The 16,123-nt window shown below is 49.1% G+C and overlaps 1 protein-coding gene and 1 long non-coding RNA gene across 4 annotated transcripts in view; one reads left to right on the plus strand and one right to left on the minus strand.

Moving 5' to 3' along the window:
* The first annotated feature begins 4,120 nt into the window (after window positions 1–4,120).
* The window catches only part of LOC126506094 (uncharacterized), a 16,476-nt gene continuing 4,473 nt past the window's right edge, over window positions 4,121–16,123 (plus strand). For 2 of the 3 annotated variants that reach the window (XR_007593103.1, XR_007593104.1), the window contains exons 1-3: window positions 4,121–4,328; window positions 4,961–5,106; window positions 14,536–14,635. This is a non-coding gene — a long non-coding RNA (uncharacterized lncRNA). Of the gene's footprint in view, window positions 4,329–4,960; window positions 5,107–7,099; window positions 9,101–14,535; window positions 14,636–16,123 lie in introns of those variants that run through there. The other variant, XR_007593105.1, reaches the window with a different exon arrangement.
* On the minus strand, window positions 12,433–13,693 carry LOC126506093 (glyceraldehyde-3-phosphate dehydrogenase-like). The gene has a single exon (XM_050149404.1). It carries the CDS (start codon window positions 13,637–13,639, stop codon window positions 12,638–12,640), a length of 1,002 nt encoding a protein of 333 aa, XP_050005361.1. The 5' UTR covers window positions 13,640–13,693; the 3' UTR covers window positions 12,433–12,637.

Here is a 16,123-nt window from a genome sequence, read left to right on the forward strand (position 1 = left end):
CAGAGCTAGACCCAGGACAGGCTCCAAAGCCACAGAGAAACCCTGTCTCGGGGAAAAAAAAAAAAAAAAAAAATTCAAAGTCAGGCATGGTAGCACATGCCTAAAATCTCAGCACATAGTTGTTTGATTAAAAGTGAGACCTCAGGGGCTGGAGAGATGGCCCAGGGGTTGAGAGCATTGCTGCTCTTCCAGAGGACCGGGGTTCAATTCCCAGCATCCATATGGCAGTTCATACCTGTCTGTATCTCCAGTTCTAGGAGATCTGATGCCAATGCACATAAAATAAACTTAAAAAAAAAAAAGTGAAGCCCGGCGGTGGTGGGGCATGCCTTTAATCCCAACATTAGGGAGGCAGAGGCAGGCGGATACCTATGAATTGAGGCCAGCCTGGTCTACAAGAGCTAATTCCAGGACAGGCTCCAAAGCCACAGAGAAACCCTGTCTCAAAAACCAAAAAAAAAAAAAGTGAGACCCCCCCCAACCCTCTGATACCCCTATATCCAAGGCGCCTGGGATGATTGGAAGCATCACCCTAGCTCCTCCCCCTGGGAGTTGCCTTGGTTCGGACTCCACCTCTGGAAAAGCCCACCAAGAGCTGACCCCTCACCAGGGAAGGTCAGGACCACTCCCGCAAACTATTTAGGCTGCTGCCCAGGGAAGGAACACGTGGTCTCCAGGTTTTGCTGGGTATCCCCTGTCTCTCTTTAGAGAGCTCTGCAGTAAACATGGGCATTGATTTGATCTAATTTGGTCTGATTGGAATTATTTGCGTAGGTAGAGAGGCTTGTCTTAAGACTATTCCTAACAATAGTGAGCTCCAGGTCTGGGTAACATAACAAGAGTCTGTTTCAAGGAAATAAAACCAAAAAAGAAAGAAAGGGAAGGTGAGGGAGAGAAGGGAGAAATGGAGGAGGAAGACAGGGAAGAGGAGTTGTAGAGGGAAGATGATGTGGAGGCTAAAAGGAAGAGGAGAAGGGGGAAGAGGAAGAGCAGGGAGGGGGGAGGAAGAAGAGAGGGAGGGGGAAGAGGAGGAGGAGAAGAAGGGGGAGGGAGAGGAGAAAGGGGAGGGGGAGGAGAACTGTATGAAAGGGGAAGAGAATGAGGATGAGGAGGAAGCACTGAACAGACAGAGATCTTAAAAGTCTACACGTGAAGGAATGGCCTTGTGAGGACATTTTCTTTTTCTTTTTGGTTTTTCGAGACAGGGTTTCTCTGTGGTTTTGGAGCCTGTCCTGGGACTAGCTCCTGTAGACCAGGCTGGTCTCGAACTCACAGAGATCCACCTGCCTCTGCCTCCCGAGTGCTGGGATTAAAGGCGTGCGCCACCACCGCCCCGGCTTGTGAGGACTTTTTCACCAGAGGCAGCCATCCACAAGTTTGGGAAAGCGGCCCATGAGAGCCCAGATCTGCCAAACGTCCTCACCCTAGACTTCCCACTCCAATTCTGAGAGAGAAAAAAAAAAATCCATTTCTGTTCCTTAGGGTTTGGTCTGTGGTGTTCTGTTACAGTAATTCTAGCGAATTAGCACCTCTGCTCTGCATTAGTGGGTAGAGATGCCCCTGGAGTTAATAACCCACATAGGTGATAAGGTTGCTCAGCCAGGCACTAAGCACATGGTGTTTGTTTTTTGTTTTACTTTAGCAGATTCTCTCTGTGTAGTCCAAGCTGGGCTTTAAATCCTTTTTAAAATTTAACTGTGTTTGTCTGTGTTAGTGGCGTGTGGGTACAGGTGTGCTAGGGCAAGTGTAGGGCAGTCACAGGACGACTTGCCAGAATTTGTTCTTGCCTCCTAGGGAGGGATCTCATGTTTTCAGGTTTGTCAGCAAGTGTCTTTACCCACTGAGCTATCTTTTTTTTTTTTTTTTTGGTTTTTTTTTTTTTTTTGGTTTTTTGAGACAGGGTTTCTCTGTAGCTTTGGAGCCTGTCCTGGAACTAGCTCTTATAGACCAGGCTGGCCTCGAACTCACAGAGATCTGCCTGCCTCTGTCTACCAAATGCTGAAATTAAAGGTGTATGCCTCCACACCTGGAAACCCACCAAGCTGTCCCTGGGAGTCAAATCTTTTTATATTTTATCTTTGTGTATATGTGTATGTGTCTATGTGAATGCTGTGCATATGTGTTCGGTTTGGGTACCCTCAGAGATCAGAAGAGGACTTCAGATCCCTCGGCACTAGAACTAATAGGATTTGCGAGCCACCTGACCTAGGTCTTAGGGTCTGAACTCTATCTAGTCCTCAAGATGGAGCAGCAAGTGCTCTTAACTGCTGCAGAACCAACTCTCCAGCCTCTGGACTTAGAACCTTGATCCCCCTGCCTCAGGCTCTCTAGAGCTGGAATCAGGAACACACTACCAAGTCCAGCATACTTAGGGTGTTTTTAGCACAATGAATACTAACAATAACCCTGTGAGGCAGACTCTATTATGATGCCCTTGTTATAAATAAGGAAATGAACGAAGGCTAAAATAAATGGAGGGAGGGGGGAGGAAGAAGGGAGAAAGGATCACTTTTCTTGGCTCACACATTCTGAAAGTAACTAGGAGCTGAACCCTGTTGCCTGGGATCTGGAGGTTCTAGTAAGTTAACTGTGGTCGTTCCCTGCTCATAACTCAGACAGGAACTGGAGGGCTCAGACTCTGGTGTCCCACATCCCTGCAGCCAACCAGGGTGTGGTGGAACCAGAATTTCAAGTTCTCTGAAGTCACTACACACCAGAGCTCTGGAACTCAAGAATGCTACCTGTGGTTAGTCGGAGGAAGGAGAAAGACCCAACAGAAGGAACAAGGGCAAAAATCCTGAACCAGGGGATGGAGAGATGGCTCAGTGGGTAAAGGTACTTGCCATTCAGGCCTGGTGACCGGAGTTCAATCCCCAGAACCCACTTAAAGGGGGAAGGAGAAAACAATCCACAAAATTGCCCTCTGACCTCCACATGTGGGCCACACATACACACAGATGCATGGGTGCCTGTGCGCTCACACACGCACACATGCCCGCGCACACACAACCTAGAGATCCATGTAAACCTCGACAGGTTTACAGGGGGGGAAGAGACAACTGAGCCTGAATCTGGGAAGGCTTGAAAGGGGAGACAGCACCAAGCACAGGGCTTTGAAGAGCACTTGGCTGCTTTGTATCCCCTACGGCCCTAAGAAACATACATGGGTCCTACAATCAAACTCCGTGCCAAGACCGAGACAGTAAAATCTGGCCCAAGACCACACAGGCAGAGCCTCACTCAAGCCCCGGCTCTGTCGCACTCACCTTCCTTCTCACTTTTAGTTCGCGCATTCGCGGCCTGCTCGCACGCCAGGGGCTGACAGCGCTGGGATAAAGTGTGCTGCAGCAGACCCGCGTAGGGTAGCTGGACCTAGCAGGGTGAGCTAAACTGGCCTGTGGGCAGATTGAAAGAAACAGCTGGGTGGCCACCAGTTGAAGGTGGTGGCGGCGCCTCTGGAATTTCCCTCTCACCTAGCCGATAGCCTTCTCCCCAGTCACAGAACAGCATGGTGGGGGGGAGGGGGCTTCAGCCTCGACCCCTAGGGTTGTGTAACTCTCTAAAGTCCAGTTCATCATCCCCTCCCCCACCGCCACCACAGAGGGGAGGGGGGTGGACAATCAACAAGTGCTGAGAAGAAGGAAGGGCCTTTGGCAGACAAAATAACTCCCAGGGGCTGGGGAAGGAGGGAAAAGCAGGGAGCGCAAGAGGCGGAGCCAGGGGAGGCAGCCAAGGAGACCCAGGAGCAGGGTACCAGAATAACACCAAGGCTTGCAGACAAGCTCTGCCCGGGATAGGGGGTGGGGGTGGGGAGGAGGGGGAGTGTGGGGGGGGGGTAGGCTCTGCTGAGACCACGCTCAGGTTCTTAAGGGGCAAGAAACACACCCTTAACCTCTATGGCAGTGTGTGACGAACTGATGCCCTGACACCAGGTAGACACTCCTCTCACACAGGGACCGAATCGGAATTGAGGTCACAATAAAAATCAAGAGACCGATAAGGGAAGACATCGCTAGCAAATGGGATTTCGTAACTACTAGGGCTGTAACAGAGGAAAGGAATGCAAATAAGAACTCAGGACCAAGCGGAGTGACCCACAGAGGCGTGTCAGCATGGGCAGGCCAGCCCAACAGCACCTACAGTGTGGTGACTCACGCAGAGCAGTAACTTGGCAGTGCAAGGCGAGCTGTGTGCAGGAACCCGGCACGTGTCGTGTGGCGTGGAAGAGTGAGCAGGCAGTCAGCCTCGGAACGTTCTATGAGCCGTGACATCGGCTCGATTCCACGGTGAGGGCGATGGCAGACCACTCACAGTTACGATCGGTGGAGGTGCGTACTGAGTTTTCAAAGTCTCTTTGATAGCAATGTGGCTAGATGCTAGCGGTGTGAGGGTCAGTGTGTAAAAGCGAACCGAAAATCGGTTAAAAAAAAAAAAGGCAAAGAACTGAAAAGGAGGATGAAGGGTTCATGCCGAAAATCTCTTAGATTGATTCAAGATTAAGTTTCAGGGGTAACACAAGGGGAGAAGGGTGACTTCGGGGCGGGTCATGGTGGGATTAGCAGAAATAGAATCAGAGGAGAAGGTGTTAGAGAGGGAGACTAGGAGGTGAATCCCTGGGATGGCAACTTTGATTTGGCCTTGGGGCTGTGCTAGAGCATTTGCTTAACACAATAAGCCCTGGGTTCAAATGGAAGGCACACCGCACCACAGTTTGATGTGTCGTCGTTTAGAAGGACAACAGCATGACAATAACATAATAAAAATGACACCCCCCCCCAAAAAAAAACCCTGTAGCACAAATTCTAATTGGGCTTCATAAATAAAAACCCAGAGTCAGATATTAGGGAGTGAAAGCTGAGAGCTCAGAGAAGCAGTGTAACTAGCCACTAGAGAGACCTTTGACCTCTACCCTACCGAATCCTCAGACTGAAGGACCAATCCTGTCTCTATCAATCCTCAGACTGCATCCTCCAGTTGACTGCTCCAAACTGCTGCCTCAGACTGCATCTAAGCTCCTGTCTCCTCCTGCCTCATAGTCCTCTCTCCTTCCAGCCACATCCTTTCCTGTGTTAGGATATATCCACCTCCCTAGTGTTAGGATTAAAGGTAAGTGACTCCCAAATCCTGGGATTAAAGGGATTAAACTACTGGCTGGCTGTTTCTCTTTAAGACTGGATCAATCTAGTGTAGCCCAGGGTGGCCTTGAACTCACAGAAATCCCTCTGCCTCTGTCCCCAAAGTGCTGGGATTAAAGGGGTGTGCCACCAAACCTGGCCTCTATGAGGAACTAGTGACTTAACTCTGCACTCTGATCTTCAGGCAAGCTTTATTTGTTAGATCACAAACAGAATATCACTACAAAAACCCTATGCAAATCGTGAGGAAAATACCTTATTTAACGCGTTGGCTGTCAACAGCCCCACCCCATCCTTCTCTTGTTTGTGACAATTTAAGAATGTAAACAGTGTCACTAGTCCTCTGTCACAAGGAACATACCTGAAGAGACATGTGTCCTTTCAGGAAGGAAAAAAACTTTTCCTCTCTGTGTCTTACTGGAAGAGTCAGATGTGAGTCATCAAGAATATAACAACAGTCCTGGGGTCTATGGCTCCACTTCTACAAGGTGTTGTTCACACGTAAGCACAGAAAAATGGAAATGGAGTAAATAAGGACACTATGACACATCATGCAAGAGATAACTGAGGGCAAGCTCTGTGGCTAAGCTATGGGAATTCAAGCGCAAAAAAGGAAAATGAGCCAAGCACACAGACCCTACAGAACACTTCAGTGCAAGGGAGCATCGCCTAAGAAGGTCTAGCTGAATAGCTGAATCTTGGTTTTAGATTCAGAGGCCTGAATTGGGATTCCAGTCTTGCTTCTCACACTTTCTGTGACCTTGGGGGTGGGGTGGGGTGTCTTAATTATTCAAGGCCTTGGTTGGCTGGACGGGTTGTAAGTGACTGAGGACAGCTGGGAAAGGGCAGGCACACAAAGCTCCTGTACAACCACACAATCTTGGCCAGGCAGCTGCTCCATGGCTAATGAAGAAAGAAGGTACCACCCAGAAAGATCTAGAAAGTAGATGAGAAGGTGTAGATGACCAGAAGAGAGGGACACCACTGGCAACTCACAAGAGGAGCCCTCATTGCTAAAGTGAGACTCAAAAAATGTCCTCTGGATTGAGCAATTAGAAGGCCACCGTTCCTCTAGACTTTGGACCAGAGTTATGGACCGGGGAACTTAGAAGAAGGGTCAGCAAACAGGATCCAAGTCCAAGGTCCTTCCTTGGCTGGCTGCAAGAGAGCTGTTCTGAAAGTTCCTCTCTGTTTCATGACTCAGAAGCGCTCGTTTGGGGTCTGAAAGTGTAGCTTAGTTGGCAGTGTTCTCACCCAGCATGGATAGAGGTCTGGGCTCAGAACTGAGCACTATACCCAGCTGAGTGTGGTGGTGGAAGCTGGGAAGTAGAGACAGAAGGTCAGGAGTTAAAGGGCAACTTCTGCTATACAGTGAGTTTGGAATTAGTCTGGTGTGCAGAAGAGCAGAGAAGAGGAGAGAGGAGGAGAGGGGAGGGAAGGAGAAAGGAGAGGATAGACGGGAAAGGAGGGAAGGGAGAAGAGAGGAAAGAGGAGGGAAATGAAATATCCCCTCTTCGACCTATGCTCTAATTCTTTGTGAATGAAGAAAAACCTCCTTACCTTTTGTCTTTTGGCCTTTAACCGTCATCTTTCCAGCCCCTGTGTCAAAACCTTTTGGAGAGTTTGTTTGCACTAGCATTTTATTGCTGCGTAGCTGTTTTTCTGTCTGACATATTTCTCAAACATTTAAAAAGTTAACAAACAAAAACAAAGAAATTCCAAACAACATATGTGCTTGGCAATAAATTCAAAAAGTCCAAGCCCCTCCCTCTGTCTACTATCAGAGGCAAAGTTATGGGACTAGGAAAGTTGTAGGAAAAAATCATGGAATCTGGCAAATTCTCCTTTAATAAAGGACAACAGTTGCTTTTCAGACTCCTTTGGCCATCTTCACGTTTGTCAGGGCTGTCACAAAAAGCCTGCTCTGTTACCCTTTGCCGAAGTTCTCTGGACTATCCAAACAGGGGCAGCCCTGGAGCAAGGTCAATTTCGTGACCTCCTTCCTGCCACCCCGCCCCCTCCTGACTCTCTCAGCTCCCCAGAGGCTGCTAAACTGCGACAACTGCAGCTGCTACTGTTTCCTGACTCTGGAGGAGAAAGCAGGCTTAGGGCCAGGTCTACTGTCCAGGGCTTCCATGGAAGATGCTGGAGGAGAGCAGCACCTCGTCTGTCAACATCACTGACCTCTGCAGAGCATCTGGACTGCAGCATGCACAGTCCAGAGGTTCAGCCTGTGCTTTTCTGCTCCTGGCTTGGTTATTCAAACCAAGCACTGGGAAGGCCGTGGTGGAGGTGGTGGTGGAGGTGATGGCTGCGGTGGTGGCTGTCCTAGCACTTGGGAAGCAGAGGTAGGGGGATCTCTGTGAGTTTGAGGCCAGTCTGGTCTACAAAGTAAGTGCCAGGACAGCCAGGGCTGTTACGTGGAGAGACCCTGTCTTGAAAAAACAAACAAACAAAAACAAAACAAAAAAGAAACAACAAGAAAAAAACCACAAGCTCTGGGTCCTTACTCTGGTATTCAAGCAGAGAGTTGGCCGTCAAATGCGAATACGAATGCGAATACGAATTAAGCATCATCCTCTCCTCCAGGCTGTTGGGACTAAGGGATGCATATTAACCACCCCGTTCCCTGAACACTGTACCCTTCACCAGAGCTTGCACACTTCTTCTGGATCCAATAATATCTTTGCCCCTATCGAATAAATCCAGGTTGACGCTTACATTTCAGCTCGTAGTCGCAGCATGCTGCAGAGTGAGTTCCTGTACTGGGAGAGGCTGGGGAGACAACACCTTGTCCTTAACCCATCTCAGGATTCTGTGCCCAAGATCCGCAGTGTGGGCAGTGGTACACTGGAAGACAAGTAAGCTTTCATCTGTCTCTAGCTCTGAGTGACAACCTCTTGTTGGGTGGGTGGGTATGGCAGACGTGGTTGAGAGAACACAGAGCTGGGCTGATAGATAGAACTACATGGGGGTGAATTAGATCACTAGATTCCTGGGCACAGGCCCGAGCCTCATCCTTCTGATTCTAGAGGAAGCTTCAAAATAGAGCAAGCATTTATGTTTTGTTTTCCTCTGTAATTTTGGAGCCTATCCTGGAACTAGTTCTTGTAGACCAGGCTGACCTCAAACTCACAGAGATCTACCTGCCTCTGAGTGCTGGGATTAAGGGCATGCACCTACTGCCTGGCAAGCAAGGATGCTTTTGTCCAACAGGTATTTATGAACGTCGTTACTTGACTGGCACTGATACCTGATGTGCTGGGTGCTGGTGGGCAGGGTCCTGTGTAGATGATTATGAGGTGAAGAGGAGATTTACTAGGACACTAAGAGTTCAGCAGAAAGAAGAGAGGTGGAGCTCAGCTGGTAGTGTGCCTGGCTAGCATGCAATGCACGAAGCCTGGGACTGACCCCTAGTACCCCATAAACTATGTGTGGTGGTACCAGCCTGTAATTCTAGCACTGAGGAGGTCGAGGCAGGAAAAACCGAAGTTTGAGGTCATCCTTGGTTACATAGTGACTTTGAGGTCAGTGGGGGCTTTATGAGATTGCCTCTAGAAGAGGAGTCATTGGGTGAGAGCAACGATTCCCTCATCCAAAACCAACCTCTGAACAGGCGGTACACCGAAGACCTTCCTAGGCGGGAAGAATGCTTCACCACGGATGACAGCCAAGGTGGCTCCCAGGATGAAGCCCTCCAAATCACTATGTTGCCAGCAGGCTAGCAAGGCTGAAGAGACAAGAGGTTGACAGACTAGTCACTTCTGAAGTCGGTCACATAAGTTACGGTGGAGGAAGGCTAGGACGCTCCAAGACGAGGCCCTATTCTACTCCCCAAGGGACATTTAGTCAATAGCTTAGGCTAGGTAGGTACCTCGGGGCTAGGCAGAGGGCTAGCTAGCAAACACCATGGGGAAGCCTAGCGTGATCTGAGACCTGGAGGATACTAACTTAGAATCCTGAGACACGACTCTGACATCATGAGCCTGGGCTGAGGAACTAGCTGGTGATGGGCCATGAGAGCTGGAAAGAAATGCTGGTACCTGGTCTGTGCCCTCTGTGGAGGGCACGATGCGGGGGGGGGGGGCATTTCCACCCCACTCACTCTGACACACCCTCCCCTCATGCAGATTGAAAAAGTCAGTGGCATGGCTCCATTTGAGTTGGGCAAATCCACTCTATCAGAGAAGCAGATGGCTGGGAGAGGGGAGGAAGAAGATGAAAACTTGCACGGTTGAGAACAAACCGACTGAGCCTGCAGCGGACTACCCAGCAAAGCGCTTTTTATCATTTTGGTGATGAACTGGATTATGTGTGTGTGTTGTGAGGGAATCAGTTTAGGAAGACTCTTGAGCTTCTGGCTGTGGTGAGGAGCAGCAAAGGGAAGGATGGACAAGGAATTAGGAGAGGATATAGTTCTGTTTAGGAAATGCGGTGTTGGTGGTTGGTACGGAAGGGCATCCATGTGGCTGTGGATCTGGTACTAAAGGAAGACCTGCCTTGAAAATATATACGAATTGGGAGAGGCAGGTTTTGGTTTGGCCAACAAGCATGGAGATCAGAGTTCAGATCCCCAGAACCCATGCAAACACCAAGGCGTGGTGGTAGGCCTGTAATTCCAGCCTTGGAAGGGGGAGAGAGGGACTCTGGAGTGAACTGGCTAGGGGAAGTAGCCATACTGGTGAGCTCTAGGTTCTGACTCAGTGAGTAAGGTGAAGAGTAATTGAGGATGAGTCCTGACATCAGGGCCTCCATATACATGTACCTCTCCACATACACACCTGCCCACATACTTGTAAAGATGCATGCAAGCAAGCATGAACACATATACCATACAAACATGAAAAATAGAGAGAAAAAATTAAGAACAGAGGGCACCAACATCCACAGATACATATATATTAAGAAAAGTTTTCAGGTGGTGGTGGCAATTTAATCCCAGCACTCGGGAGGCAGAGGCAGGTGGATCTCTGTGAGTTCGAGACCAGCCTGGTCTACAGAGCAAGTTCCAGGACAGCCACAGATACACAGAGAAACCCTGTCTCAAAAAACAAAAAAGAAAGAAAGAAAAATATATAGTAAGAAAAATGAAAACAGCATTGGAGGGATAGATAAAGTCCTAGCTTTGTTTTTTGTTGTTGTTGTTGTTGTTAGTTTTTTTTTTCCTTGTGACAGGATTTCTCTGCAGAGCCCTGGGTGTCCTAGAACTCAGACTGTAGATCATGCTGGCCTCGAACTCAGAGATTGACCTGCCTCTGCCTCTCTCAAGTGTTGAGGTTAAAGGCGCATGCCACCAAGTCCCGCTAAAGTCCTTGTTTTGTAAGAACAAAGGTCTGAGTTTGATCCCTGGAAGCCACAACTAAAAAGCCTAAAAACAAAAACAAAGGTTGGGTATGAGGGTAAACATCTTTAATCCAAGCTCTCTTGAGGCAGAGGCAGACAGATTTCTAAATTCAAGGCCAGCCCAGTCTACAGAGTGAGTTCCAGGCCAGCCAAGGTGACATAGAGAAACCCTGCCTTGACAAACCCAAAATAAATACATAACTATATAACAAAACAGACAACAACAACAAAAACAGATGTGGTAGCTTGTATTTGTAATTTTAGCATGGGGAGATGCCTGGGGCTTGCTGGCCAGTCCGAGGTGAGACACTGGTCTCCTAGGTCAGGGAGAGACACTGTCTAAAAGTAAAAAGAAAGAAAAAGATGGGCAGTGCCTGAGGAATGGCACAAAAGACAAGGATAACAATGACAGATGTACACATGCACTCTCCACAGAGAGGCATCTCCGCCCCCACAGAGAAGTACATGTGTACACACACACGCACACACGCACACAGATTCAGAAAACAAATGAAAAGCAGAACAATAACCAGGCTGAGCATAGTGGCACACACGGATGTTTAGGTACTCAGGGAGTTGAGGCAGGAGATCAGCAATGTTTGAGGTCATTAAAGACTCTGGCCTCAAATTTCAGTTTAAAACAATCTGAGGAGGTAGTCCCGCAGTGTAGGGCTTGCCTAGTATGCTTGAGATCCTGGGTTCAATTCCTGGCCCGTGGGGGACAGTTTCAGCTTGGTTAAACTGTCCAGTGCAACAGCTTGGATACAAAATTCAGTGAAGATGTTGAACATGTCAATCAAGAAGCCATCGGTGACCTTTTCGAGGGCAGATTTACTATGGTGAGGGTAGGATTTATTTAAAAACACTCAATTACCCAAATATACAGGCAGAAAATGGGACTACGATGTCTTTATTACTAGGCAGAATTTAAAATCGCAGTCCTTTTCTAGGCTTGGCAAACAGGCAAGGAATGTAGCAGTGTAGGAGAGAACCGGATGAACAATAGCACCATGCAGAAGAACAGTGAGCATGGATTAAACATTCTCTGAAGACAGGCAGCCTCAGAGCCAAGCTGACAGCTCAGCAAGACCTTCAAGTATCGGGACTTTTCTTTTTCTGTTATGCAATCCTAACCATGTTGGCTTTTGTCCTTGTCCTCATCCTCATGGTCACAAAATAGCAGCTCCAGCTCCAAGCATCACATGCTCACGTGCCAGTGCCTAAAGCAGAAGAGAGAGGTGGGGTTCAGATGAGGCTTCACCATGCTCCACTCTCCCTCATTAGCTAGTCTTCGTTCCCACATCCTCCTCTAGACCAGTCTGGGGAAAGGTAAATGAGAGGAAGCAAAGCCGCTGGCAGAGACCGTGATTCCCATCCTAGGGCTGGGCACATGGCCCCTGGTACAGGAAGAAAGGAGTTTGGTCTCAGTGCCTTAGGCTTGTTATTACAGCTACTCTTGAGGCTGAGGCAGGAGAAGGGCAAGTTCATTCAAGTCGATCCTGGATAATTTATCAAAATTCTGCTTTAGAAATTAAAACAAAGCCAAGTGTGGTGGTCTCAGCACTCAGGAGACAAAGGCAGGAGGATCTCGGTGAGTTTGAGGCCAGCCTGGTCTACAGAGCAAGTTCCAGGACAGGCAGAGCTACACAAAGAAATCTTGTCTTGAAAAACCAAACCAAACCAAACTAACATACACACTCACTCACATACACACACACACACACACACACACACACACGTTGAATTAGGAGCAGCGGGGCTGCGTCCCCGGCACCCGGCCGCCCGCATGGCTAGCTTATGCCCAGAAATAATTACACGGAAACTGTATTCTTTCAAACACTGCCTGGCCCGGCTAGTTCCAGCATCTTATTGGCTAGCTCTTACATATTGTTCTAACCCATTTCTAATATTCTGTGTAGCCCACGAGGTGGCTTACCAGGGAGGATCTTTTTTTTTTTTGAGGGGTGCAATGAACTTTATTGATGGTATTCAAGAGAGTAGGGCTCCCTAAGCCCCCTCCTGCTATTCTGGGGGTCTGGGATGGAAACTGTGAGGGAGATGCTCAGTGTCAAGGGTTAGTTAGGACAGGGACTGCTCAGCAGCCGAGGACCTCTCTCTTGCTGTGTCCTTGCTGGGATGGGTGGTCCAGGGCGGGCTTCTTACTCCTTGGAGGCCATGTAGGCCATGAGGTCCACCACTCTGTTGCTGTAGCCGAATTCATTGTCGTACCAGGAAATGAGCTTTACAAAGTTGTCATTGAGAGCAATGCCAGCCCCAGCATTGAAGGTGGAAGAGTGGGAGTCACTGTTAAAGTCACAGGAGACGACCTGGTCCTCAGTGTAGCCCAGGATGCTCTTTAGTGGGCCCTCGGATGCCTGCTTCACCACCTTCTTGATGTCATCATACTTGGCAGCTTTCTCCAGGCGGCAAGTCAGATCGACGACGGACACATTGGGGGAAGGAACGCGGAAGGCCATGCCCGTGAGCTTCCCATTCAGCTCTGGGATGACTTTGCCCACAGCCTTGGCAGCGCCAGTGGACGCAGGGATGATGTTCTGGGCAGCGCCACGGCCGTCTCGCCACAGCTTCCCAGAGGGGCCATCCACAGTCTTCTGGGTGGCCGTGATGGCATGGACTGTGGTCATGAGTCCTTCCACGATGCCAAAGTTGTCATGGATGACCTTGGCCAAGGGGGCTAAGCAGTTGGTGGTGCAGGAAGCGTTGCTGACAATCTTGAGGGAATTGTCATATTTGTCATGGTTCACACCCATCACAAACATGGGGGCATCGGCAGAAGGGGCGGAGATGATGACCCTCTTGGCCCCACCCTTCAAGTGGGCCCCAGCCTTCTCCATGGTGGTGAAGACACCAGTAGACTCCACAACATACTCGGCGCCGGCATCCCCCCATTTGATGTTGGCGGGATCTCGCTCCTGGAAGATGGTGATGGCCTTCCCGTTGATGACAAGCTTCCCATTCTCAGCCTTAACTGTGCCTTTGAACTTGCCATGGGTGGAGTCATACTGGAACATGTAGACCATGTAGTTGAGGTCAATGAAAGGGTCATTGATGGCAACAACATCCACTTTGCCAGAAGTGAAGGCAGCCCTGGTAACCAGGCGTCCAATACGGCCAAATCCGTTCACTCCGACCTTCACCATCGTGTCTCTGGAAAGAGGCTGGCACTGCGCGAAAAGAAGCGGCTGTCTCTAGAACAGAGAGCCACCAGGGAGGATCTTAACCTGCATCTGTCTGGCGTGGGAGAATCATGGCGGCTCTTTCACTAAGCTTCTTTTTCCCAGCATTCTCTTCTGTCTACTCCGCCTACCTAATTTTCTGTCCTATGAGGGCCGAGGCAGTTTCTTTATTATTAACCAATGAAAGCAACAGCTAAGATACAAGACCCACCTCCATCACACTCACACAAAACAAACAAAAACTAGGCGTGTACCTGTATTCTTGGCATTTGGGGGTGGAGGCAGGAGGATCAAGAGTGCAAGGTCATTTTCTGTGGCACAAGGTATTGGAGCGCAACCTGAGATAAATGAGACCCTGCCTCAATTAGTATGTACATTTAAATAGTTTAGGGCTGTTGGGATGGCTCAGCTTAAAGATGCTTGCTGCCAAGTCTGACCATCTGAGTTCAAGACCCAGAACCCACGATGTAGGAGAACAGACTCCTGGAAGTTGTCCTCTGACCACTGTCTGTGTGTCGTAGCACCTGCATGCATGTGACACAAATACAAATAAGTAAATGATTAAATTAAAATGAAAATTTGGACATGAAAATGGAGGGACTGGGCTATAGCTCAATGGGAGATCTCTTGCTTCATCGAGCCCCTTAGGTCAATCCCCAGAACAGAAGGAGAAAGAGAAGGAGGAGGAGGAAGGGGAAAGAGAGGAAGAAAGAGGAAGTCTGATCGTTGAGCCGGCTAGCTACACTGCCTGCTATAAGAAGTCAGCCTTCCACAGGCAAGAACAGTTCTAGCGGTAACACAGGCGTCTTCCAGATTTGGAGAACTATTAAAACAACTGGCTTCTCTCCACTGCTATTCAGAAAAGAAACATTCTAGTATCCGCCAGCTGTGGTATCCCCACCTTGGGCAATGGCCGACTGACCGGCAGATGCTGCGCCTTACACTCAGGAACACCAAGAGGTAGGTGGAATCACAGCCGTGGTGCTGGCGGTGAAGGATGTATCCTGAGTGCTGACTGGGAGTCCTGAACTTTACGTTTGTCCTCTCAGTAAATCCTCCCAATGTGTTTCCATTGGGCAGTTGAGGAAACCGCGGTGTTTGCCCAAAATCACTCAGCTATCAGCACCGCACCCAGGTCATCTCAAGCCGACATCAGCGCACCCACTGACTACTGTCTTCCACCTGCTCACATCAGGAAAGAACTATGTGGACAGGGAATGGGAAATTTGCCGCCATGGGCTGTCCGTACCAGGTGCCGGTGTTTCCAGCGAATCGTTTTCTCACATAAATGTTCAGCTGAAGCAAATGCAGTGGACAGCGTAGCCTTCCCAGTTCTGCATCTCTGTTAACAAGCTCACAGTCATACATCACAGCCCCTGAGACCCGGACAGCGAGGTCCTCTCATGCACACAGAATATGTACAGGCTGTGTGGACAGGATCTGGTAGGCAGTGAGCACCCCTCAGGGGACTCGGGAAAGAGCAAGCCTCCAACAAAAGATGACAAAAACATCTTGAGTGCTCAGTAAGTTCGCAGCAGGAAGCAGGGCTCGCGTCTTGAGCTGCAGAAAAGAGGAGCTGGCATCTTGGAACCCCAGCTGTGCTCCTGGTCCCATGCTGACTGCGCTGTAAGCATCAGCTCCTAGAACCTCAGGACACCGTTAGGAGGGACAAGGAAGACAAGGAGGTTCAGGGAGCCTAAGCAATTTGCTTAAGATGAGAGTCAGAGCAGGTAGTAGACAGAGATGAGACAGGGGCCAACCCCAATCAGACCCTCTACACTCGCTACACCTCCTCATATGACTGCCTATGTCTGCTCCATAGGCAGTTCAATATTGGCACTTCAAAATTGCCAGGGATTTCTCGGGTTCCCACCCCACATGTTCACTCTACACTGGGAGAGAAGGCCAGGAGGAAAACCTTTAGAAATTCAGAATCCTTTTGTGTCGCTAAAATGCTTATTCTGCAGTGGCTAAATGGCTCTCGACTGCCTGTTCCAGGGAGAGCCAGTACCCTCTTCTGGCCTGTGCAGGGGACTTGTATGCACATGGCACACATAAATACATACAGGCACACCTCACTAAACTCTTAATTCTGTTCCAAATATATTACAAAGAAAATACTCCAAACATAATTAAAATCACGGTAGCCCATTGGGTGGGCGTTTTATTAGCAGGAAGCCAAAATAAAGAGACTGGTTAGCTGGGTGGTGGTGGTACACACCTTTAATCCCAGCACTTGAGAGTCAGAAGTAGGCGCATCTCTGAGCTCAAGACCAGCATGGTCTACAGAGAGGTTCCAGGACAGTCAGGGATACAAAGGAAAACCCTGTCTCAAACAAAAACAAAACAGAGAGAGGGAGAGAGAGAGAGAGAGAGAGAGAGAGAGAGAGAGAGAGAGAGAGAGAGAGAGAGAGAGAGAGAGAGAGAGAGAGAGAGAGAGAGAGAGAG

Source organism: Alexandromys fortis, unplaced genomic scaffold (assembly GCF_014885135.2).
Source record: "Alexandromys fortis isolate MF-2015 unplaced genomic scaffold, M_Fortis_MF-2015_v1.1 scaffold_48, whole genome shotgun sequence".
NCBI classification, from domain to species: Eukaryota; Metazoa; Chordata; class Mammalia; order Rodentia; family Cricetidae; genus Alexandromys; species Alexandromys fortis.

Bases quoted from the DNA above. Each gene is read 5' to 3' on its own strand.
- LOC126506093 (XM_050149404.1), bottom strand. From the start codon at position 13,639: ATGGTGAAGGTCGGAGTGAACGGATTTGGCCGTATTGGACGCCTGGTT.